The sequence below is a fragment of the Carya illinoinensis genome, chromosome 3, assembly GCF_018687715.1.
Source record: "Carya illinoinensis cultivar Pawnee chromosome 3, C.illinoinensisPawnee_v1, whole genome shotgun sequence".
Lineage (NCBI taxonomy): Eukaryota > Viridiplantae > Streptophyta > Magnoliopsida > Fagales > Juglandaceae > Carya > Carya illinoinensis.
The window spans coordinates 2142900-2169107 of record NC_056754.1 but is presented as its reverse complement, the minus strand read 5'-3'; the positions used below and the strand labels follow the sequence as shown (position 1 = coordinate 2169107).

The window sequence follows — 26208 nt, the reverse complement described above, 5'->3', positions numbered from 1 at the left end:
AACGAGGTGAGCAGCCCTAATAAATGTCCCTATAAAATTAAAAATAAAAAATAAAACTAATGAAGTTAAAGGTGTTGGGCTTGTAAAGCATGGTTAATTATTATGGCGGCCTGATTTGGTGACTCAATCCGACAATGATTTGTCATGATTTTTTTGTAGAGTTGGAACGAGGCTTGAGCTATAGGGTGTAGGCTTGAGGCTCAAGCCAAAGTGAATATAGACATGTTGCTCAAGCAAACATCAGACAGAGAGTTTGCTCGAGACTCGCTCGACACCTCACTAGTAGCAAATAATGCGATAATTGAAAAATTAGAACTTTCACCATATAACCATATATATGTTTATTATAAACAATATGACCATATGGGTATTGATGCATATATGGAGTGTTTCACACTCTCATCCTTCGTATTGTCAAAGTTGGAAAGTGGAGAGCGAAATCACAAAGAACACCCCACCATAGTTCATTCTACATAATCACTAATATAACCTAATACGCAGAAAGAATAGAGGTTTGTAATTGATGAAAACTAAACCCATCAAATTAAAGACCTTACTATTTAAGTTGGATTGACATATATCTCATGTGGAAGCTTTTGAAAAAAATGAACTATTATTATTACTATTTTCCTATACTAAAAATAGTAATTGATGGGTTAAACAGCGAGGAATCATAGTTAAACGGCCTGATCATCATGGCATCTCTACTAGTCTTTTCTTTCATTTATTTTTGAACATGGCATCTTTAGTCAATTGCTAGGTCTTCCAATTGCTTTCCCTCTTTCCTCGTGGAAAGTTTCATCTTACCTACCAATTAAAGGTAACTTTTTTGCTTTTTGATATGTACCATGCATGCATGCACTCAATAATGTTGGCCCGTTCTGATTGTGCGTATATAATTAAATGAAAAAAAATTCCATGCACCTACTTGCATGCTATTCACACACGTCAGGGCCAACCACAAATCCAGATCACCTAAATGGACTATAGCCAATGCATAGGAATGGAGCGCAACCACAAGTGTAAGCGACACACCTCTTTTGGTTTAATATCATGTAAATAATTTACTAACTACTACTCTTAAAACTGGTACAATGACTCAATAATTCTCCATGTCTATAAAATATGTAATGAAAATGAAAAATAAAAGCAAACACGTGATTAAAGAGGAAGAAGCTCCAATCATGGGGTCTGGTATTACACAATAGAGACAAAGGAAGCCGAATAAAGGGGTATCCCTTGGGATGAGCAATAGCCGTGAGTTTTCCATTTGATCATTAAGATCATATTATTTTAGGACAATGTGCATGACACTGAATGAGATTAATTGGCTCCACGCTTTCACACTCTATTCTAACTACTTTGTCAAGCATTAACTTTTATTTATTAGTTTATACAACTTGATTTGGATTACTTTTTAATATATCATTGAGATTTCATAAAAGTAAGGTCTGAAATAAAAGTCCCATTTAATTTAAAATAAAAGCCCTATCAATGTTCCCTTTAATTTAAAATAAAAGAGTTAAAAGTTTTGGTTTAGGTCCATGTTTTTCAGCAAAATTGAGAATAAAACCGTTATTAAGGACGTTGTTTTATGTATATATATAATTTCAATGGAGTTAAAGATATTGTTGCCAAGAGTCGACACAAACTCCTTGGGTAATGATGCAGTACTATAATTAATTATTTTAGAGCTCTTCACACTCTCATCCTTGATATCTATCAATGAGAAAAGTGGAAAGCAAAATCACTGATGTCGCCTTCCCTTAATAACTTTTATTCATTCTATATAATTATAACCTAATGAGAAGAAGAATCGAGGTTTTGTAATTTATGATCACTAAACTAAACCCATCAAATTAAAGACCTTATGTACTATTTAAGTTGTATTGACATCACATGTGGAGGCTTTGAAAAAATAAAACTAATATTACTATTTTCTTATAATAAAAATAACACTACAAAAAAAATTAATAGATTGGACTATTTTTATTTTCTACAAGACAAATTTCGCCACAAAAAAATAACATTTTCATTTCAGTCGAGATTTTTTGGCTAACTGGAAAATGTAGCCGGAATTAAACACTTTTTCACGCGAGTTTTGGTCGCCGGAAATAGTTTTGCCAAAAATAACCTGTTCCGTAATTGTAGATCGTTTTAATAACTTGTTACAGCGACAAAGGTTTGCCACAATTTCGTAATTGGCATTTAAATGACTTATTACCGCGACTTCTACTCACCGTAGTAACTATTCTAAATACCCTTATTTTTGCCCTTTCCGTCACTCTCGCCACTCCCTCTCTCTCTGTCTCTCTAGGGATTTAAGATTCTCACGGGATTTCCAAGCGCTGACACCGACGCCGTAGTCTCGTCGCCGCCCGTCTTCTTGTCGTCGCTGGTCAGTTTCTCTGACTTTATCTGTCATGCTCTCTCTCTCTCTAACTCTCACTCGGATTCGCCAAGGTTACTCTCTCTTTCTCTCTCTCTCTATATGTGAGCTTACAGCTTTCCGATTTGTGTAGTTTTTATCTTAGATGTTTATTCTTTTTCTTTGTTTTTGAGTAGTCTGATTTTCGTTCGATTACAAATCTTTTTGTAATCCAAGGGTAGATGCAGAACACGAGATTAAACTCTGTGAACTTTTCTATAGAAATAGTTACTTTTGTTGTGATTTTTTCCTTGTTGTATACTTACATACCTAGACCAAATACTTTCAGCATTGCTCTGTTTGCGGGCTTCAAAATTTTGTAGGAACGACCATAAATAGCTGGAAAAGATCGATGTCTCCCAGATCCATTGGTGGATTTGAGTTCTGTAGAAAATACAAGAAATTACTTCTAATGCTAAGAGAGAAATGCTAGCTCTATATATTGTAGTAGAATGAATCATAATTAAAGAGTTTTAGGACTCATTACTTGGTTTTTCTAAGCCTGGTTAGCTTATATCTATACTGAATTTCAATCCCCCTGTTTTTAACTTCTCTAGATCTGGCCATAAATACCTTTTTATAATTTTGATGCCAAAAAAATTTAGCTAATAAACCTTTTTATAATCCTCCTGTTTTCAATCCCCCTGGTTTTTCTGCTGTTTGTAGTTTCCTAGAACCTGGCTTGGACTTTTCCTACAGGCCAACCAAACAAACAACCAAAAAATGGAGTTTCATAAAAAAAACTCCATCTTTCTGCAGCATTGCTGACTTTATCTTTAGATCATTTTACATCAATATGTTGATCTTTTAAATTCACTAAAGCTTTCTGCTGTCTAAAGTTGTATCCTTTTCTTTGACTCTTTTTTAACCATTTTCTCACTTGGGATTTTGTTAGTGCATGTACACTGACAAATAGAACAGGTACTAAAGTCCTGTGCTAAGAGGTAAGAACATTTGCATTCAAGTGATTGGAAATTAAATAATTATTGAAAAAGTTCAATAGTGATCTATGCAATGGTGTTGATGATCAGGAAGTGGATAACTTTCAATCCTCCTGAACGTAAGTCTTGTTGATGTCCTCTTTTTTGTTGCTGTTCTTATCGCTTCATTTTTTGCCTTACCTATAGTATTTCTAGCAGTGGTAGTGATGGTAATGGGAGGTTTTTTGTGAACTCATTCTACCATTTTACCCTTTGTTTTTCATTAGTCATGGTTTATAATTAAGAAAAAAGAAATACAAGTACCATTAGAACAAGACAATAGGTTAGGAATATTGGGGTGACATGGAATCTGATTGGCCCATATGCACAGGTCACTAACACGAAGTGAAAACAGCGGTTTCATGATATTTTTCCACAATTTTTCTCCCTGCCCCCTCTCCTTTCCTCTTGATTGGGGTTTATTTTTCAATTGCTGATCAAAGAGTTCATATTTAATGGTAGTGTGTACTGTATTAGGTTGTATTTCTCCAAATGTTTGTGTGACTTGTACCCTTGATATCAGGCTTGGTAAAATATTATTAGAAAATCGAAGTATCTGGATTATTTGCTGAAGAAGAGTTCAGTTTCCCTAAGTTGCTTATTAAATTTCAAGGCTCTATAATATTAAGGTAGTCATCTACTTTGAATACAGCAGAATTTTGTGTGGACCTTTTGTTTTCTAGTTTAACATGGATTAGTTAATGCTTCCTTTCATTATAATCTCTTAATTCTTGTAACTTGTTTTGGTATTTCTTACATGTCCTGCAGTGTGGGAGGCCCATTCAAAGACATGGCTGGACCTTAGTTTGAGGCATAGGCTTTGGGACACCTTAGTTTTCTTTGTTTCTGGTTTTTTTTTTTTTTTTTTTCATAATGACCTTGATGAATATAAATTATTTTGCAGAAGAGTTGTCATTGCATTTGCTGCAGGGATTTAGTTGTTCCAATGAGATGGCCAATTGGCTCAAGTAGTTGTCCTGAAGCTAATCCTGTGCAGTCATTGTTAGAACCATTAGCTCCACTCAGTCTGAGGGGTGATCCAGAAACATCCTTTCCAACTTATTGGTAACAAGTTCAAATTTTTCAGTAATTATATATAGTCAATTTGTCTTACTTCAGAAGAGAATATCTTTATGCAAGTTTAAAAGTAGATAGCATTGGAGTTTTTCTTTATTGTAGATATTCATTATATTGTCAAGTTGGAGTACTACCTGAAGTTGCAGTGAGGACTAATAATAAACATTGTCGACATGTTCTGTTTTGCTTTAGGTGTGTAGTATGTGAATAATGAGTAACATAAATTTTGGCATTTTAAAATATTCCATACAGATTGAAGAAAAAATAAACATTGAAATCTTCCTTCAAAAAAGGTTCTAATAGCAATTTTCTTTTGCAATTATTTTTCTGGTGCAGATTGTAGCTTGCTTAATAGCCACATCCGGGGCAGCAGTGTTGGAGATACTGTACTTAGCTTACAATGGTGACAAAAATCTCATGGAGTGAAGCATGTAGTTCCTACGGAAGGTTTTGCAGTAGAATGAAGCTAGCTTTAGTTCTCCATACCTGGCTCTTTGGTGTCTCATTGTTCTCGCTGTAATCTCAGCTTATAGGACTTTTATCATGTCTGAGCCTCCTTCCCTCCCTTCTAAAGAGGTGGAAGAAGAAATAACTTAATACTCCTTTGAGTGTTTTTCTTAGGCACTTGGCTCTTGGAATAGTTGGATTTCCCTTGAATACTTATATATATATATATATCTATATGTTCTTTGTAATGAAATAATGAGTGTGATATTAAGAAACAATGCCAAACTGATCTCGAGTTGTTGAAGAAATAATAAACAAACTCATTATTTTATTGTGATATTCAGAGTTTGTTTTGTTGAGAAATTTATTGTTGGCCAAGAAAAATTTTACTTGTTGGGAATGAAATCCATTAAATTTCAATTAATTCTAGAGTGCTTGTAAGAAAAAGACATATTTTATCATTTGATAAGAGTGGATAAAAACTAATATAATTTAAAAAAAAAAGGTGAAAAAATCGTATTAAAAAAATTTATGATTAGAGGCAGTCAGATGTCTTTGCGGCCATTTTTATACTTTTTCCGGCGACTAAATGTTGCCGAAAATAGAAAAATATTTCTGTCATTCGCTCCTGTAGCCGGAAAAAATCTTTAGTGGCTCAAAATTTCTGGCCACTTTGGGGCAGCTAATTTCAGCCGGAAATAAGCTTTTGTGGCGAAAAGTATACTATTTGCGGCGACTTGTGTTCGGCGGTAATAGGCTTATTTGTTGTAGTGTAATAATTGATGGGTTAATTATACAGCTAAGGAGAGTTAAACGAACTGATGATCATGGAATCTGTCTTTTCTTTTCATATTCCTCTTGAACAGGGAATCATGATCTCTAGACTTGATCTAGTCAATTGCTATGTCTTCTAGCTAATCGCTTTCCCTTTATCTTCATAGGAAACTTCATCTTATCTGCCAAATATTAAGGGTAGCTTTTGCTAGCTTTTTTATACCACTCAATGTTGGCCTGTTCTGATTGTGCGTATAATTAAATGAAGAAAATTCCACCCACTACTAATTGCCATTCACACGAGTACCTCAGGCCAACCACAAATCCAGACCTGAATGGACTATAAATAGGAGTGAAATGGCCTCATCAGCTAGCACAATCCATTAATCTACAATCACCAACATGAAAGCCGCTATCCTTGTTATAATTTGCTTTCTCCTGCTTTCCCTTCTTTTCTCACCCCCTTCAATTGTAGCTCGCGAACTGGCTGCTCAGAGTGGTGAGCGCATAAATATCTATTTATTTGCTTCTAGATTTTTTTTTTTTTTTTGGTCAATCATATTGTCAGTATACTGCAAAACACATTTAAAATTTTTTATCTGCCGGTGCAATTATTATAATCTCATGTTAATGCAGGTTCTGGTGCAGTATCCAAGAATCCCAATAAGGGAGTAGCAGCATGCGGAAAGCCTGGCACTCCCGCGTATAGCAGTTGCATACACTATAACAAAAAACATTTTTTAGGACGAAATTACTTTGAGACGAATTGGAAATCATCCCAAAAAGTGAGATTTTAGAACGAAATTTGAATTTTGTTCCAAAATGACGACAGTTATGCCAGACCGTTCGAACGCGTTCGAACGGTATTCTTAGGGACGAAACTTTTTGTCCCAAATAAGTTAACCGTTCGACCGTTAATGATTAACCCTTCGAACGTTTAATTTTTACCGTTTGAACGTAATATTGGCGCGATAGGTAAAAATATTTTGGAGGGAAATAGATAAACCGTTCGAACGGTTAATATTAATCGTTCGAATGATGCATATTCACCGTTCAAACGTTATTTGAATCGGTCGAACGGTGACAGAGTTTTAATTTTTTAAGTTTTTTGCTAAATTATATTTAGATTAACTAGTAATTATAAAAAATTGGTTAATTAAATAATATGAATAATCTAAATTAAGAATTAGTTTAGAAAATATAAAACAATACTATTTCATATAACTTAAATACTGAATTTACAAAACATAAAATATTGTCCATACAAAAAACAGGAAATAAATAAATAAAATTTATCATAAAGTAATTAAGACTCCAAGTCTTTGCACACTTCCTCGACTGCAGCTATACGTTCTTCTATTTGTGTCAGTCGAGTACTGATGGTGACCTGAGTCACAGACATGGCAGCAAACTCTGTACGAAGCTCAGACACAGCAGAATGGATCTCCATACGCACTGCATCGATCACTGCTGATATCTGTTCGCTGATCGCTGCACGCACTATGTCAGCCATCTCCTCACGAGTAACACTGTGGACTGATGCCTCGGCCCGTGTAGATGTCTCTGCAGCTGCAGATGAGACTCCATGATCTCCCGGCTGTGCATCTCCGTGAGGATCAACTGGTTCTGGAACATGTGCACGAAAACGCAGTCTCGAGTGTCCCGTGCTGCGTGAGAGGGTGGTGCTGTTTATCGATCCCATCGGCTCCCGTTTACGCTCAGCAACATCTGGCACAACACCAGCACATAGTAGATATCGGGTGATCAGGACTCCGAATGGTAGTATATCCATCGAAATGTACCGAGATTCTGATCGAATCCTATCGAATATATACCCCACCAAGTCGATAGGAATGCCACGAGCGACCCGTATCATAAATTTCGTCCGATCAATGCCAACTTCTGTCTTGTGCTGCCGAGGGTCAATGTTATTGGCAATTATCAAATTTAATATCTTAAAGAAAGAAGATAATTCTGCCTGTTTGATGCTCTTCGTCCCGTCATACGGTGGAGCATCTGGACCGACAACCAAATCCCTCACCTCGTGATCAGCAAGGGTATCGACCTCATCAGTATAAACTGATGCCTCCTCCTCAGCTGTCTCCGCCTCAACTGAAGGATCAGACTCTCTAGGCACCACATTCGGATATGCATCTGGCAGCCTAGGAATACCGAGATGCTCAGCAAGTCCATCTCGTGAAAATACAACGGGTACTCCTCGGACAGTGATACTGTAGGCCCCAGAATCATCTGCGATGGCACTGCCGAGTTCTCTATAGAACTCAGCAACAATGTCAATGTAGGAGACTGGCTCCCATGCTTCCTCCCGTTCATCCAAGATAGGTCCCCAACCACGATCACTGAATATTGAGGGCAATGAATGACCCTCCCAGAGAAGACTCTGGAAATCAGAAATCTTCACTGGTCGCTCCAGTGAAACTGTCCTCTCCCGAACTGGACCACTACTACTCTCACCAACATTGCGTCGCTTACGTGCCGGTCTAGAAGTAGACATTATAATCAACCTGAAATTTATAATTACAAACTAGATATATAACATTAACAAGAAAAATACAATAAAAAATTATTTACAGTAGTTTGAAACAAACAGCAATTTAATAATATTTGATATTCTGAACAACATTATCAACAATAAATATATTTCTCAATATCAATATTAATAATATAAATATAATATTAAAAAACTTTCGAACGTTTACTGTAACGGTCGAACGGTTACAGACAAACCGTTCGACCGTTAAGTTAGATCGTTTGAACGTTTACTGTAACGGTCGAACGGTTACAGACAAACCGTTCGACCGTTAAGTTAGATCGTTTGAACGTTTACTGTAACGGTCGAATGGTTACAAACAAACCGTTCGACCGTTAAGTTAGATCGTTCGAACGCTACGCATAGCGTTCGAACGATCTTCGTGTCGATCGGGATTCCAGGCCGAGTCGACTCGGCCATTGAAATCCATGAAATCCTTCGATTCCCTGGATTTTACACCAAAATAAATGCAATAGAAACCTAAATAAACGTTCCTAACATGGATTTATGCAAATCTACCGATTATTTTGATGTATAAATCGGTTTACCCTAACTTAAACAATTAATCTATCAAAAACCTAAATCTAAACGGTAAAATGCTTTAAAAATGAAAAATACCGGTAGTTAGAGGTAGGGGCTTCGAGTGGGCACTGTTGACGGCGGCGAAGACGGCGTTCAACGACGGAGATCGACGGTTTGGAGGCTTAGAACGGAGGAAATGAAGACGTAAAGTTCCGTGAAAGTGACGTCGGGGGCTTATATATGCAGTTCCGTTCGAACGGTAAGTTAATACCGTTCGAACGTATTAACTGAATATTAATATCCATCCCTAATTAATCGGTTTTCATGATAATAAATAATATTTAAATGTAATATTCGGTATTAATTATATTAAATATAATAATTAATTCAATTATAATATATTTTAATTGTTAAATATATTAAATGCAATATATTTAATGCACTTATATATTATTAAACACTATGTATTATATATATAATTTTTTATATATATAGTATATATTATATTATATTTAATTAAAATATATTATACTATTGAATATTATATAGTATATAGTATAGGTTATATTATATAGTATAATTAATATAATATAGACTACTATATACATGAAGCTATGTTCATGTATTTATATAACATATATATTATATGTGATATTAACTAGTATCACATATATATACTAGTATAGATGACACTATATATATTAATAGTAGATATTCTATTATTAAATATCTACTATTAATATTATAGTACTAAACATTATATATATATGCATGTGATACATATAACCCTATGCTATGATACCATATATATGTTATATATAATAGGTTAATATATGTACTTGACTATAATATTAGATGTAATATGATATTTTATACAATATATGTTACTAAACTATATAATATATGTTTGATTATATATTATATAGTTATATTACTATGGCTCTAAACTATAGTACATTTAGAAATTATTATATATAATATATGTTTGATTATATATTATATAGTTATATTACTATGGCTCTAAACTATAGTACATTTAGAAATTATTATATTTAAAGGTATAGTGCAAAAAAAATACAATAAGCAACAATATAACTTAAACGTTTGAACGGTTTAGTATTGGCGTTCAAACGTTTAAGAATACGTTCGAACGTATATATGAACGTCGAACGTTAAATTAGGGGGGGAAATGTTTCCCGCTAATCGATTTGACGTTTGAACGGTCTAATATAACCGTTCCAACGTTTAATAAAAATGTTCAAACGTATATTTTCACGTTCGAACGTTAAATTAGTGGGGAAATTTTTCTCGCTTGTCGATTTGACGTTCGAACGTTCATTAAACGAACGTTCGAACGTAAATGTTCTACATTTACACGATAGAACCTCACAATCTCGCACTCGTTCTAGTCGACCGAGCATCACTCTCACGCTCATTTTGTTCCAACCAACGCCATTATTCTTCAATATAGCCCTCAAATATTACTAACTCCTATCAATCTCTTATATTTTCGGATTAAGAGGTTGTTTTTACTGTTTGGTGAAGAGTTTTTACCGTTTGGTGGATTTTCCGCTTTATCTCTCCAAATCAGGTATTCTCCTTAAATTTGACCTCATTTTAGTTTTTATATAAGTGTTTTCGTTTGCTTACATGAGTTCGTCATATAGTTTGCTATCTTTTGATGTAATATGGACTGTAAATTTTGGGGTTTTCGGAGGTTGAAGACGAGTGATTTCTGGAAGTAATCCGTTCGAACGGTATTCGTGTTCCGTTCGAACGTAATATATTAGATCGAACGGTGACGAGCACCGTTTGAACGATTTCTTGGGCAGTGTTAAAATAATTAACATTTTAAATGCATGAGTGTAATTAAAAATTAATTATTTATAATCTACATTTAATAATACTTAAATACTTAAAAGATTCAAATAATCAAATGAGAATGAATTAAATTACAAATCATCCAAAATTTGTTACAAAACTTAATTATTTATGATGTTGAATTATTTGTTTGATACATGTTAAATATTGACATATCTTATATTGCTTGTTCATCAATATTAGCCTTAGACCCGTTTGAGAGTTATCAATCCGCATTAATTGAAAGATTGATAACTCTTGAATTGTCCAAAGTGGACAGTTTGGAATTGTAAGATCATTCTCGCAAACTATCGATCTATATCTGTTATACGTCCAGCATTAAGATTTTGGCAGATTTATCCCTTGTTCTCCGGATATGCAGTTTCGGTGATGTTGTATCGACGATGGATAAGTCGGTGCACACAACCAGACGAGCATATTTGGAGAACTATGGGGAGATGCTGCCGAAATTTTGTTGGGCGTGACAGATTATAGAGGATAGGTTTACGACTATGATCTTACAATTCCGAATGGGATAGGACCAACTACCCGGTGTAAGGTGGCATACTCCTTGATTGATACATGATACATGCTTGTTTGTTGATGCACACGTGAATGGGATAGGACCAAAGTTAACATTCTTGATGAACATACCGGAGGCGAAGGACAACCAGCAGCTTAGCTTGCATCGCATGTGGGTGCTCTTACACGAACTTATGCACCTTTAGCAACAAGTTCATGGAAGAAAGTCCCCCAAGATGTTAAGGACCTTATCAAGAAGCGTTGTTTGGTAATGTTTAATAAATGAAATTTAATTGGACTTATAATTTTATTTTACTTTAAAGTTAGAATATTATAAATGATAATATTTTTGTCCAAACTTTTTTCTGTAAGGATGATTTCGAATTAAATTTTGGTTGGAGAGAGGAGCGTAAAACTGTGGAAGAGCTTATGAGTAATGCATTCCGCAAGTATAAGGCGGGGTGTCATGAGCATTATAATAAGTTTGAAAATAGTGAAGAAGCACGCCAACATCCTTTTCAAGATGTGCAACCTTCTGATTGGGAAAAACTTTGTGACATGTTTGAGGATCCATCATATAAGGTATAATTAATTTAATTATTTTAGTCCTATTTTTAATTTCGCTTTCTAATATTTTCAATTCTTATGTAGGAGCGAAGTTCTATAAACAAAACAAATAGATCAAAATTGAAGATTACTCATCATGCAGGCTCAAGATCTTTCCACCGCCTCTCTAAAAAATTGGTATTGCTATTCTTTCATTTGTATATAGTTAACTGAATATATCAATCATAATGACTTTATATCTTAACAAATCTTTATTATAGCAAGATTCAGATGCCAATTATGATCTGACAAAATTATATGCTGCATCACATACTAATCGTAATGGAGAGTGGAGTCTCCTGATGCCCGTGAAAATTATGTAAGTATTATAATTTGTTTTAAATAAATATATTTGAATATTTATGATGATATTAACTCTTTATCTTATGTGTAGGATAAAATGGTTGCCCTGCGTGCTGAATCTGCGTCAGATCAAAATTCTTCAAATACAGATGTTGAGATTTTTACACAAGTTCTGGGTGAACGTTCAGGATATTTGAGGGGTTTGGGTCGCTGTGTAAAACCTTTTCCCTCTTCCTCTTCTTCCGGGTCTGCCTCTATAGCTCAAGAGAATGCGAATCGTAGAATTGAAGAATTGGTTGCAAAACAACAAGAGTTAGAGGCTCAATTGGCGAGACAAGGAGACATGGAGATGCGCCTCAAACAACATGAAGAAGAACAAGCAGAGTTCAGGAGAGATATGCAACTCCAAATGCAACAGCTTATGCAACAGTACAGGCCTCCAACCAACTGATGGTTTTTTACGTCTAGCTTATGACATTATCTAATTATGTATGAACAATGCTAGTTTTATGGTTATTTATTTCTTCGCACTTATTATAAAACTTTTGTGAGTAATTAAACAGTTCCTAATTTATGTTTTTCAAATAATATGGATGTCTATTTAGTTTTTTTATAATTATTGGTTTTAATAAAAATAATATCCGTTAGAACGACCGAGTCACGTTCGAACATTAATGGGCATGCCGTTCAAACGATAATGTACCGTTCAAACAACAATGCGCAAACCGTTCGAACGATACCAGATGCTCAAAAAACCGTTCAAACGCATGACATTACCATATCGTTCGAACGTTGATCATCACCGTTCGATCTCTTATACCGTTCGATCGTCTCATTTAACGTTCGAACGTATTTCTACTGATCGTTTGAACGTATCTTGATAACCGTTCAAAAGAAACGTTAACATTCGAACGGTATATGAGAAGCATTCGAACGATATTCTGGAACGAATTTTAACTGTGACAAAAATATCCATCGTTTGAACGGTATCGAACGGTCAATTTCAAAATCGTTCCAAAAGATATATTTTGAGACGAAATTGTGATTTTCGTCCCAATATATCTTCTGGGACAGTGATGTTGGGACGACCTTGGGACAAAATTTTTTCGTCCCAAAAAATCTTTCGGAACGAAATCTATATATTTTGGGACGAAAATTTTCATCCCAAAATATGTTTTTTGTTGTAGTGATAGCAAAACCACAGCCTAAGCGCAAGTGTAAACGACACACCCCCTATGACCGTTGCGGGCCAACTTGAAGCTGGAACTAATTAATTCGAATAACTACGTACGTACTTTAACAGCTACTTATAATTATGGTGTGATCAGAGTACGTACTTTACCAGCTACTTATAATTATGGTGTGATTAAAATAGTAAGCTATAAGTAGTACTGGCCGGGATGCTAATTCTCGTGATCACGAGGAGGAGTACAACCTACGGTTGAGAATAAACAGGTTTGGTTTCATGTAATGGATTATTAATAGATCGAGCTTATTGAGATCTCCTTTGGGAAAGTTCTACAAACTATATATATTTTTGTTTTACTGTAATCTTACTATGATGGCCGGGGATGGTATTATTCATGAATTTTTATTTTGTCGACTTAGGTTTGGTCGGCTTGTTTTCATTTTATATCTTGGAATTCCATTTATAATTAATTTACTGATCTCCTTGAAATATGATATTGGTACTACATATATAGCATGGTAAAATATTCCAGCTAGCTACGTACAGATTGCACGTACGTACGTTATTCGACATAAATCGTTTAAAATTAGAAATTAAAATGAATTTCGAAATGAAAAATGAAAATCAACGTGTGGATTAGGATAAGTGGGTTGGTTGCTTGCTGGCATCCCGGACTCCCACCGCGCGCATTACTGGCAAACAAAAAAAAAAAAGAAAAGGACGAATAAGAATAAGAAGAAGCAACTATAATATTTAATCATCACGAGAAAAATAATTATCATGACATTAACCTAAATTACTTTATTAATTCATATACTTATAATAAGTACTCAAATAATATATATTTATGCATGTTCTTATAAATCCCTTTCTTTCTCACTGTCTATGAAATAGCCACATTTATTTAATTTAATTAATAAATTTTATATATAGAAGGGAAATGATATTATTTCCACTGATAAAATCTATCGATTGCATTTTTTTTCTTTACCTAATGATTAATTAGAAAATGTTTTTTGAATGAGTTTGTCATTTTTTTTTTAAATGTTTAAAAAATTTAAAAAAAAATATTTGAAAAAAAAAATTAGACATTGAGTAGCGCCCATCGTGAGTGTAGCAGCACTCTATATAGAAAGTACTGAATCAATCCTCCATCAACTAATACAGATGAATAATAAATTAAATGCAAGCAACGTCGTCCTCATTTAATCTACCACGATTCTAACGGGACAATATTACAGCTTTGTCTTTGACTTGTCCAAGATTAGGGCCGGATCAATTTATTGATTTTAAAAATTATTTTTTTAATTTCTTTTTGAGTTTATGTGTTTATTGTTATTGAGTGTCTGTTAGCGTCTTAGGTACCGCCCTTGTCCCTAATCATATATCCCGTAGCGTTTTATAATTCTTGTTTGAGAAACAAAATAAATAAATAAATGAATTTATTTACGCAAACTCCTTTTTAGTTTAAATATTATTCTTTCAAGTATATATAACAATATTCATGGGCCTTGTTTGTATGAAACAGATCAGAAACTATCATCTGTGGGCTTGATGACAATTTCTCCATTTATATCTGGGCTTTGACAACAAGTATACGTTGTCAAGCCCGAAAAGTGAAAAACAAAATTATTTTATTGATGTGGAGACTAACCTCAATAATAGATACATATCAATGTAGCAAAGTATATATATTCAAACAGTCAGACTTTTACCAATGACGTTAATATATATATAGGTGTGTGTAATTCCGTTTTCACTAATTATTATTCTATTCTTCGTTTCAATATATATATATATATATATAAATTAATAAATAACACCTATTAATTATTTCAAATTATATTATATATGTAAGACATGATATACAGGCAGGGAAACATGCATGAAATTCGTGGACAACCCAGCTAATTTGCAGCACATATATATTTGACCCATGGAAAGAGAATTATAATTATATATATTATATTCCTGAGTCTCTCCACTTGTCTATTAATTAAATCTTAGAGTATGAAAATAATTAATTCAGTATGGATTTGTTCGACCTGGACATTCCGCATGACAACTATTTGACATCTTCCAGCAGCAGGGATATTGATGACATGATGTTCGCAGGGTCTTCGATCATTTGTCCCGATCAAGCTTATAAATTAGTACTGGCAGTTAACTAACTAATACTATATATATATATATATATATTCTTATTTATAATTAATTAGTTTCTGTCCTAAATTAAAATCTTGGAGAAACGAAAGCGTTACACGTGACAGGGCAATCTAGAGTCAACTTGTCTAATTAAAAGTACGTGGCATAATAATTTTCTAAAATGAAAAATTAAAGTCCCGCTTGAGTACGGCCTCTAATTATGACAAATGGGTACCGATCAAGGACAGATCACATACATTATATATATATATATACTAGTTGAGGTTCAACGTGCGATGCACGTTTGCTTCGTTCTACTGTTAACTGTTTAGTTAAGTTACAAAAATTTGTCAGCAAAAATATTACACAAATATAAACAGCAAAATGAGTTATCGATCTGTTTTTTTTGTCTAGGTGTCATTCAAGCTCAGGTCCATATCGGACAGGACTGATGGAGATAACATTGAAGTTTTTGTGTTTTTGTTGGTTGAATATTTCTGGGTCCACAGTAAGTTGAATCATCCATTGATTTTCTGAAGCTTCTGATGCTATTTTTTGTATAAATGGTAAATGTTCCTGTGTAGTAAATATTTAGTGAGTTTAGATAATTAATAAATGTAAAAATAATTTATATATAATTTTATTTGAAAATTTTGTGAAAAAGAATAAAGTTACCTCTCCAGTATGATTCATGAAATCAATGGCTGAATGACCCAATGCTTGTTCTGCAAGTTCACCAAATATAACAGCTGCTAATTTTCCTGTCCCATCATCAACTTCAACATATGCTCGACAACTGTAAATAATAAAAGTATTATTTTTTGTTAGTATTGGTAAAATTAATATGTGAATAATTTTGAAATGAATTGTTAATTATTGAAGTAAAAAAAATGTGTACTGTGGTTCAGCAACACTTTGATGTTTGCAGTGGTAACAGAGAAAGCTTTCATTATGGTCATGCCCAGTTCCTTTGTTACAATTGATGCATGACATATAGAAGAATATTTGGTCCAAATTTATGATATTTATCTTTGCCTTGATCCAGAATTTTGCTTTCTATATTATATTAAGAACAATATTTTGTTTAATGAGAAGGAATATAAATATAAATATGATGTTAAGAAAAATAATTTACCTCCATTGGTTGCAGACTTTTTAGTAATGCAGCAACATCACAATTTTTTGTTATTTGTCGAATACCAACTGACGATAAAGATGTAGATGGGTATTTTAATGATTTTGCAATTATGACTTCAAGTTTTGAATCATTGATTGCAATCCTAAAAAAAGAAAAAAAGAAATTATAATTGGAACAATTTTAATAGATATGTTAATAAAAAGTATTGTAATTAATATGAATTACCATCTTTGCAGCAGTTTTGCTTCAGGGATAACAGGATTGATTGTAAATGCACTTGCTGGTCGAGATGAAAGAGATAGTCCTGTTTCGTTAATATAGATAATTGTTAGTTAAAAAATGTAAGATTTAAAATAAGAATTAAGAATTTGAATTAATAGAATTACCATTGTAAGAACGAACTTTGAGCTTTGTTGCAAGTAGAATTGGTTTTGTTTCGATTATTTCAGAAATTTTTTTGCATTCATCTTGAACAAAACGTCCCCACATAGTCAACGAGATAGGATTGAAGCTACATGATATGAAAGAAGAAAATTAAAAAGAATTTAAAAAGTAAAGATTATAAAAAAATTTTCAAAAATTAAAAAGGGGAAAAAGAATTTACCTTTGATCTATAACATAGATTTCTTGAAGAGTAGTTGGTGCATTTGTTAATGTTATTTCTTTTGGAGGTTTGATGTGAAGAGCAACTGCTAAGAGATCTGATTAAAAATATTGAAATGATTAGCTGTTTAGGAAAAAAAAATTAAAAAATGATAATAATTTACCTATTTCTGCAATTGAATCTTTATAAGCATCCAACTCGTTAATGGGAATGAGGTTGTATTTTGGCATTTCTACTTGTTGTTCATTTTCTGGAATCTCTTCGATGATTGTTTTTGCATTTATAATCCATTGGTATTCATGCGACTCAGTTTTATATTTAGGATCCAGTAGTTTGACATATGCGTTTATAATATAGTAGGATCGAAACATCTGGAGAGAGTCTTCTCTTGAATCAATATCATTTCCGAACATTGTTGCTTGCAGACGATTTCCCTATATTATATAAGAAAGTATTGGTTGTTAGTTTTTATAATAAGTAAGGAATTTGTTTTTAAAAAAAAGTAAAAAAATTTTACAAGTAATTATAATTACATAGAATGTATAAGATATGTTATGTAAAGTATATATATATATATATGAGTATATTTGTAGATTAAATTGTAAGTAGAGAAAAAAATATTGTACATGTTCATCTACCAACATTAAATTTTGGTATTTTATTGATGAGTGTTGCCCAACTCGTTTGGGGGATTTTTCAACCACGAGCATCTTGATTTTCCAGTCCCTTGTCTTTGGAGTAATATCTTTAATTGATGTATAAGTGATCCGCATTTTGAAAACTGATAAGCCAAAAAGAAATGAAGTCTATAAACATAAAAGGAAATAAATGGAATTAATTAAACTGTAAAATAAAAACTAATAGAAACTTATATGTATTAATTAATTAATAAGAATAAATTAATAGAATATTGGAAATATAAAAAAAAAATGTGGGAAAATTTTAATCTATTTATAGCAATTAAAATTAAATATAAAAAAAAAAATTTGTTACCTGCATAACATCAGTCAGAGGAGGCCAATGTTAATAAGTCTGTGTAGACAATATTTTTTGTGCAGTTTTTTTCTGGTTCATCAGTTGAGATTGGTCGTATCAGAATCTTGATTGCAGAAATAGTCTTAGCTCTTGATAAAGCTACATATAATTGTCCATGTGAGAAAACTGGATGTGGTAAATATATCCCAACAAAATCTAATGTCTGTCCTTGTGACTTGTTTATACTCATTGCAAAGCTTAGTTTAACAGGGAATTGAGTTCGTTTGAATGGGAAACCACTGTTTTCATCAGGATTTGGTAAAAATGGAATTCTTGGAATAAAAACATTTTTGCCACTGTGATGACCAACTGCAATTTCTGCATGAATAATGTTACGATCAAAATTGCGACAGATTAGTCGTGTTCCATTGCATAGCCCTTCTGAAGGATTGATGTTTCTCAATAACATGATTGGACAGTTTTGTTTCAACAATAATTCATGTGGAGGAAGTCCATTTGGTGTTAAAGTATGTAAGAAATCTTCCATGACTGCCTGTTCAGATGCGTCGATTGTTTCATCAAAACTGTAATATTGTTTTAACTCTCCAGGAAATCTCTGAATCAACAAAGTGTTTATTTCATCAACATAACTGTTTTTTGGTGTCAATATAGCTCGATTCATCATGCTTGAAATATTTGTTGAATAATCAGAAATATTATGAAAAACAGTATCCACCAAATGATCCAAAGAAGCAGCATCATTTTCATATGGAATTAACATGACTGCAGGAATTCTGACGCATTCATTAATTGTGATTGGTGGTAACCCATTCCCTAAATCCAATATGTATTTTGAGAAGTCTGGATCTAATCTTGCACGCATATTTTCAGTTAAACGAATTTTTGTCAATTTTGGCCATAAGTAGGAAGAAACTAAGCTGGCATCAATCTGTTGTTGTCTTGTTCCTTTTGGGACCACAGGTAAAATCTGACGAAAGTCTCCACCAAATACAATAACTTTTCCACCAAAAGATAATTCTGAATCATTAATATCCTTTAGCATTTTATCCAATGCTTCTATAGATTCTTTTCTTGACATAGGAGCTTCATCCCATATGATCAACTTTACTTTTTGTAGTAATCTTGCAAGTCCACTTTGTTTGCTGACACTACATGTGAGATTTTTGTTGGTATGTAGCGGAATTTTGAATCGTGAATGTGCAGTTCGACCTCCAGGTAAGATTGATGCAGCTACACCAGATGAAGCAGTTGCAAGAGCAATTAATTGCTTTGTTCTTGTTGTAGCAAGGAGTGCTTTGTATAAAAATGTTTTTCCTGTACCACCAGGACCATCAATAAAGAACATCGCAGGTTCATCTGACAAAACTTTTTGTAAGATAGAATTATAAGCATTTTGTTGTTCGCAATTAAGCAGTGTTGATGCATGAAGATCTTCTTCTGGAATTGGAACAGCTAATTCATCATCAATTTCTCTAAACAAAAACTCATCTTGATCAAAATCAATGTTTTGGTTGATAAGGTGGAACGAATTAATGTTTCTACCCATTGATTCAAATATTGTGGAGATGGAGCGTAAAGTCTCAGTTCTAACAGTTGATGAAGAACTTTCAACTAATTGAAAATCAGCAGACATATCTTGTTCAAAGCGTTCCCAGAGATCTCTTGGATTTGTAGGATTACAGTAAACCAAAATTGTTGCAAATAGTCTTCTTAAACTGAAAGGCATTTGGTAAAGAGAGGCTTCGTATAAGCATTCTTCTAAACTGTCATCTCTCTGTAATAAACCATACATAGTTGCAGCTTCACGAAATGTGGGGGCCAAGATACCATTGACAGTTTTGAGATGATCAAATGATAAAGGACCTCTTATATGATTTAATAACATCCGCAGATAATACCTTTCTCCTTCAAAAGGATTTGCTGTAACAATTCGACCTATCACAACCTGTTTTTTCCGAATAGTCCACATTTTGTATTGTTGGCTCCAAACATAAAATTCAGGAAATTCTTTATACAACAATTTTCTGGCATTCTGATCAACTTGATTTGTTGCGAAAAATTCAGTCAGCATTGACTTTGCTGAAAAGTCAGAGTTTATCACATTTGTTAAGTTTTCATGTGCACGGAAAGTAACTTGGTGCTGATTTTCAAGATGTAAATGTAAGCTATAGACTGCTGGATGAACTTCATTGATAATAAAGCCAAATATTCTCCACATAGCTTCTGGTGGAGTAATCCATCGAGCTGATTGAAATCTTTCAATTTCATCAATCTGTTGAGTGCTTTGTTCAGAAACCAGATTGAAGGCAACACGATCATGGCCTTTATAAATGTATTTGTAGAGATACTTGACAGCTTTTATTGTAGAACATATCTCAACATTAATATGGCAGTCAAACATTGCAAGTAAATAAGGGTTATATGGAACAACCCAACGATTATCTAAATCATGTCCTCTGATTTTGGCTGTTCTTCCATTGTTGCAGCGTTTGTATATTGGGAAGCAATCATTTCCAACAACAGTGTTTGACACAAATTGTTTTGGGTAATTATTTTTGCAACAACCATTTTTTTTCATGCATACATTTGTTGGATTTAGAACTCCACATGGGCCATGCATCATATGCTTAATAACAGTTGTATAGAGATGTAAGTTGTTGTCTTTGTCAGGTAATTCAGCAGATACGATCTCATCAAAAGATTCTGGTGCGTATAATTTCCAATCTTGACGCAATATAATTAAGAAATGAGCATGTGGAAGTCCTCTTTTTTGGTGCTCAATAACATAAACATATGCTGAGATTTTTCCAAATATTTCTCGTTTGAATAGTTCATACTTCAGATCCTCTAATTTTGCTCTAAAAATTCGAGCAATTAAGTCAGGTCGATTTTGGGTTTCCTCATGTGGTAACAATTGAGTTGAGATCTCTTTCCAGTTTGGATTACATGTCATTGTCAAAAAAATATCTGGTTTGCCATATCGTTGAACTAAAGCCATTGCTTCTAAATATCTTTTTTGCATATCTCTTGGGCCTCCAATAAAAGATGAAGGCAAAATTATACGTTTCCCAATTCTTGAAGCATTTGTTTGTCCAAGATTAATGCTATCAACAATGCCTTGATATAATTCAGATCGAATATGTTGTTGATTGCAACGAAAATAATCTAACCTTGAAGTCTCTATCTTGATATACATGTCAACAACAAATTGTTGAAGAAGTCGGCCAGAGATTAGAAGAATAGATTTCAGATTTTCTCTAATTTGCAACTTGTAACAGTAATATTCACGGCAAGAAACAATGGGATCTTTTCTCTTTTTCTTTAAAACTACAAAAGCAATAAAAAATTATTTAAAAAAATACATACCAAATATATTAATAATAAGTTGTATAAAAAAGATAGGATAGAACATTTAACCTTGTTCTTCTCTTCTGAGTAATTCTTCTGCTGATGTTGATTGATGAGGATCAATTAATTGAGTTGTGCAGTTATTGGCAGATACAGATGCAATTCTTTTGTTAATTCTTTGTATGCCTTGGTGCCATCCAATATCTCCGAGAGGAAACAACAGAGGATACTGAAGTGGATCATAGCATCCAAAATAATATTGAACTAAATGACTCCCGCCAACATGATTAAATACGAAAATATCACGAGGTGTTAAATGTTCTGAATCATCATTTTCAACCCAAATAGCTGCAACTTCTGATGATGTTGGGGCATTAAACACCCGTTGATCTAAACCAGGATCTGATTTTATACAGATTTTTTGATATTCTAAATTTGGTAAATCACCAATAAATCGAAAAAATGTTGAATATGGATTTACACGAAGGAGATCCATAAGTTGAGCAATAATAGAAGGATCCATTCTGATTGAGTCAACAATGCGATTCTCAAATTCATGTTCAATGTCATAGAAATATAGCTGCAAATTAGAAGGTTGACCATCTGAAGGAATCAAATCAGGGAGATAGTGATAAATTTGACCTTGAGCTCGAAATGTATATATTCCTCTGTTTCTTCGACATAAATTTCTATCAAATTTAACTCCAAAAGATGTGAAAGCAAATTTGTTGTTGTACGTTCGAACATATGTCCGAAATTGTGTAGATTCAGCAGTATTTGAAACAAACAGATTATAGAGTTGATCTGGAACATCATTTGTAACCAAAGAGATTGATCCATCAGCACAGCAGAAATTGTTTGTTTCATGAAAGAATCTTTTTGCTTTGCAATGCTGACAATGTGGCATATTTGGTAAATAATTTGCTTCAACTGGAACATTTTGTAATATCTGTCTATGTACAACATTATGACGACGTAATCTGCCTATTGAGTTGGGGTAAAGGAAAAACAAATATAAGAAATTTCATTAGAAATAATTAAATAATTTTTTTTCAATCAATATTTTAAATATAAATAACAATAAAATATAATGTTATTAAATAATTCATTTTTTTTTTAGTTCTTACCAAAAGTACATCTTCGCATATTTTTTTGAGCACTTGATTGTGATTGATCAACAAGAAGAACCTATTTTAGAAAAAAAAATAATTATTGAAAGAGAGTAAATAGATAAAATATATGATGACAAAAAAGAAAAGTTACTAAACCTGTTGGACCATAAGTTGTTCAGAAATTTGACTTGTTTCTGTTCGTGCATTTGTTGACTTTCCTTTCGACAAATTTACAGAATAATTTGAGCCAGCAGAAGAACTGTATGAAATATTTAATTGTGTAGATTCTTTTGAATTTTCAGCAAGGAGATGAACATTTGGGCATATGCTAGGCTCTTCTGAGGAGGTCATTCCAAGAATGTTAAAATTACGGCGAGAAATTCTGGGCTTCTTTCCATGGTATTGTTGAATATTAGAAGTTTCAATATTGCCAATAGGTTCGAGATGATCATTTGATGTATCATCGATTGATATAATCATTTGATCAATATCAGATGGCGTTGAATCTTGAAAATCAACCATATCTCTTTTTGAAACTTGTTTCTGACAATGTCTTTTTGTTGTTCTTTGCTGCAATTGATCTTTTTTGTTTTGTAGAAGATATTTAGATGACATTTTTGTTGTTGATTGTTTTTGAAGCAAAATTTTATTTAATTATTTCCTTAAATAAAGATTTTGGAAATAAATAATAAAATTTTATCATTTGATATGTCAATAAAGTAAATTAAAAGTTCAAAATTTTAAATTGACAATAAATAAAAAGTTCAGAAAGTTTATTAATTGGAACAAAAAAGAACATATAATAAATATATTTATTTATAGTATATACTTTATTGAATAAAATATTATGTGCTAAATAAAGAAATAATTTTAAGCATGGATTGAATAAACGAAATAATTTGTAATATACAAGGGAAAAAAATACTTACAGTTTTTTTAGCTAGCAGAATATTTGTTGACTTCAGATCTTTTAGTTGAAAATATAATCCCTATTTTTAAAAAAGAAAAATGTATGTTATTTTTAATAAGAAATATAATTTTTTAAATTTTTAAAGAGATAAAAATGTTTTAATTTGTTGCAACTAATTTTGATTAGAGATATTATAATAATTATTTGTAAATACAAAAATAATACAATTGATAAATGAAATTGCAAGAATTTGATCTTTGGTTGATATATAATAGTAAGAATAGTCATTTGTTATTATAATATCAAATTTAAAACATTAACAACATTCAAATGTTTTTTTAACAATTTATTTTGGAATTTTTAATTAATGAATTATATAAAAGAAGTGATAAAAATTTATATTATATAATAAGTTTGTATTTATTTTAATTTTGTTTTATTTATACATTTATTTTAAATGGTTAAATTTAATTAAAATAAAATGTAAATAGTTTAAATCAAAAAGAACATAAAATAAGGATGTTTTATTTTATAAATATTTACAGTTAAAGAATTGGTCATAAATGTCTTATTTGAATTTATAGCTATAAATTTTGTAGCTTGATAAATTCAAATTTACATAGAATCAATGTCTAAATATGGTATTATTTTTAAAATCATTATGTTCTATAGTGATTTTAAGATTAAAATTTGATGCAAACACCATTATTTAGATTGAAATCTATATTAAAATTTTTACTGACCATATGTTAATTAAGAAATATTTACAAAAAATAACATTTATATAATAACTATCATAAAATATGTTTGAAGAAATGAGATTGTTGTTAAGAAAACAAAATATTAAAGTATCAATGGACAAATAGAATGCAAATATTTTGAAAGGAAAAAAAATTTAAGGCATTTATAATTGTAATTGTATAATTAATATCTAAGAATAATTTGAGATTTATATATAGTATTGTGACAAAACAGTATTTTATAACTGTTGGTATTTAATTCTATTATATAGAGGAACAAAATATTCATCCTTAAACAAAAATCCATCCAGAACATTAAAATTTATATGCAAAGATTTTATATTTAAATATTAAAGTTTAAAGAACATATTTATAAAATTTAAAATTTTTAAGAACTGGAAAAAAGAAAAATAAAAAATAGAAGTTTATTCTTATTTTTATTTTTTTATGTTAATAAATGTTTTAAAGATATCAATTATTAATAAAGTTCTGGATGGATTGATGTTCAAGGACAAATAAATGTTTAAAAAAATACAAACAGTTAATAAGTAAAATAATTTTAAAAGAAATGTATAAATTTACTTTTGTTAGGAAATAAATTTCACATCAAAGAGATGATGTGTAAATTTATAAACTAACAAAATATAAAAGACAATTGTAAATATATACAAAGATTTTAAATAAAAGAACAATACATTAATATGTAGTAAATTTGTTATTTTTGAAAAATTTTCGTAGCATTTGTTTATTAAAAAATTAAAACACAAATATGATAAATAGATTTTTGCATCATTTTAGCAAAAGCTAAAATAAAAAATATTTAAGACTAAATATGTACTATTAAATATATATTTATAAAAAAAATAAATATTTAATATAATATTTAGAAATTTTATGTCAAAAGATTATAATGTTATTTAAATTTTGAAATTTTTGTTAATAAAAAAGGCCATATTTTTTACAACAAATAATGCATTAGATTTTTTTTTTTTTTTTAAAGAAATATGTACCAATAAATATATAACTGAACAAAAGATAAATGTTTAATATTTACAAAACAAATGAACACTTACAAATTTCTTACCAAATGATTATAATGTTATCTGAATTTTGATCTTCCTGTTGACAAGATAGTCCCTATTTTTGACAACAAATAATACATTAGAATTTATTTAATAAGAAAATATTTTTTTTAAATCTAAAGTAACGTAAATTTCATTTATAGAAATGAAACCACCAAAATAAATGTGATAAATTTTATCTGAAATATAATCTAAGTTTTTAAGCAAATAAATTAACAATTTATTGTTACAGTCAGAATAATAAATTTTTGCAAATAAATTTTTTATAGTTTTATAAAGATATAGTTTAAACCATAAATTGAATAAAGCAAAGAATTTGTAGTATATAAAGAAAAATAATACTTACAGTTTCTTTAGCTAGCACGATATTTGTTAACTGCAGATTTTTTATTTGAGAATGTAATACCTATTAAAAAAAATGTATGTTATTTTCAAAAACAAATATTTATTTTTAAAATTTTTAAGGAGATGAAAAATTTTTAATTTGTTGCAATTAATTTTGACGAGGGATACAATTGATAACATTCAAATCTTTTTTTAAAAATTTCTTTTGAATTTTTGAATTAACAAATTATATAAAAGAAGTTATAAAAATTTATATTATATATTAAGTTTGTATTTAATTTAAATTTTTTAATTCATACATTTATTTAAATGGTTAAATTTAAAAAAAATTAAAATTTAAATAGTTTAAATTAGAAATAATAAAAAATTATAATGTTTTATTTTGCAAATATTTACAGTCAAAGAATTGGTCATAAAATGTTTTTTTGAATTTATAGGTATAAATTTTATAGATTGATAAAATCAAATTTACATACAAATCATTGTCTAAATAAGGTATTATTTTTAAAATCACTATGTTGTATAGTGA

General features: G+C 31.2%; 1 protein-coding gene across 1 annotated transcript; it reads right to left on the bottom strand.

Moving 5' to 3' along the window:
* Window positions 1-18149: 18149 nt before the first annotated feature.
* Window positions 18150-23124, bottom strand: LOC122305822. The gene is made up of 4 exons (XM_043118357.1): window positions 22759-23124; window positions 22618-22678; window positions 21560-22474; window positions 18150-21469 (listed from the first exon to the last, which is right to left on the bottom strand). The coding sequence occupies exons 1-4, from the start codon at window positions 23122-23124 to the stop codon at window positions 18150-18152; spliced, it is 4662 nt and encodes a 1553-aa protein (XP_042974291.1).
* Between the last annotated feature and the right edge of the window lie 3084 nt (window positions 23125-26208).

Excerpts from the sequence above, each read along its gene's own strand:
- LOC122305822 (XM_043118357.1), bottom strand. The coding sequence starts at position 23,124 with ATGGTTGATTTTCAAGATTCAACGCCATCTGATATTGATCAAATGATT. Across the intron at positions 22,679-22,758 it reads AACAACTTATGGTCCAACAG|GTTCTTCTTGTTGATCAATC; the intron begins GTTTAGTAACTT and ends TTTCTAAAATAG. Across the intron at positions 21,470-21,559 it reads ACTCAGAAGAGAAGAACAAG|TTTTAAAGAAAAAGAGAAAA; the intron begins GTTAAATGTTCT and ends TTGCTTTTGTAG.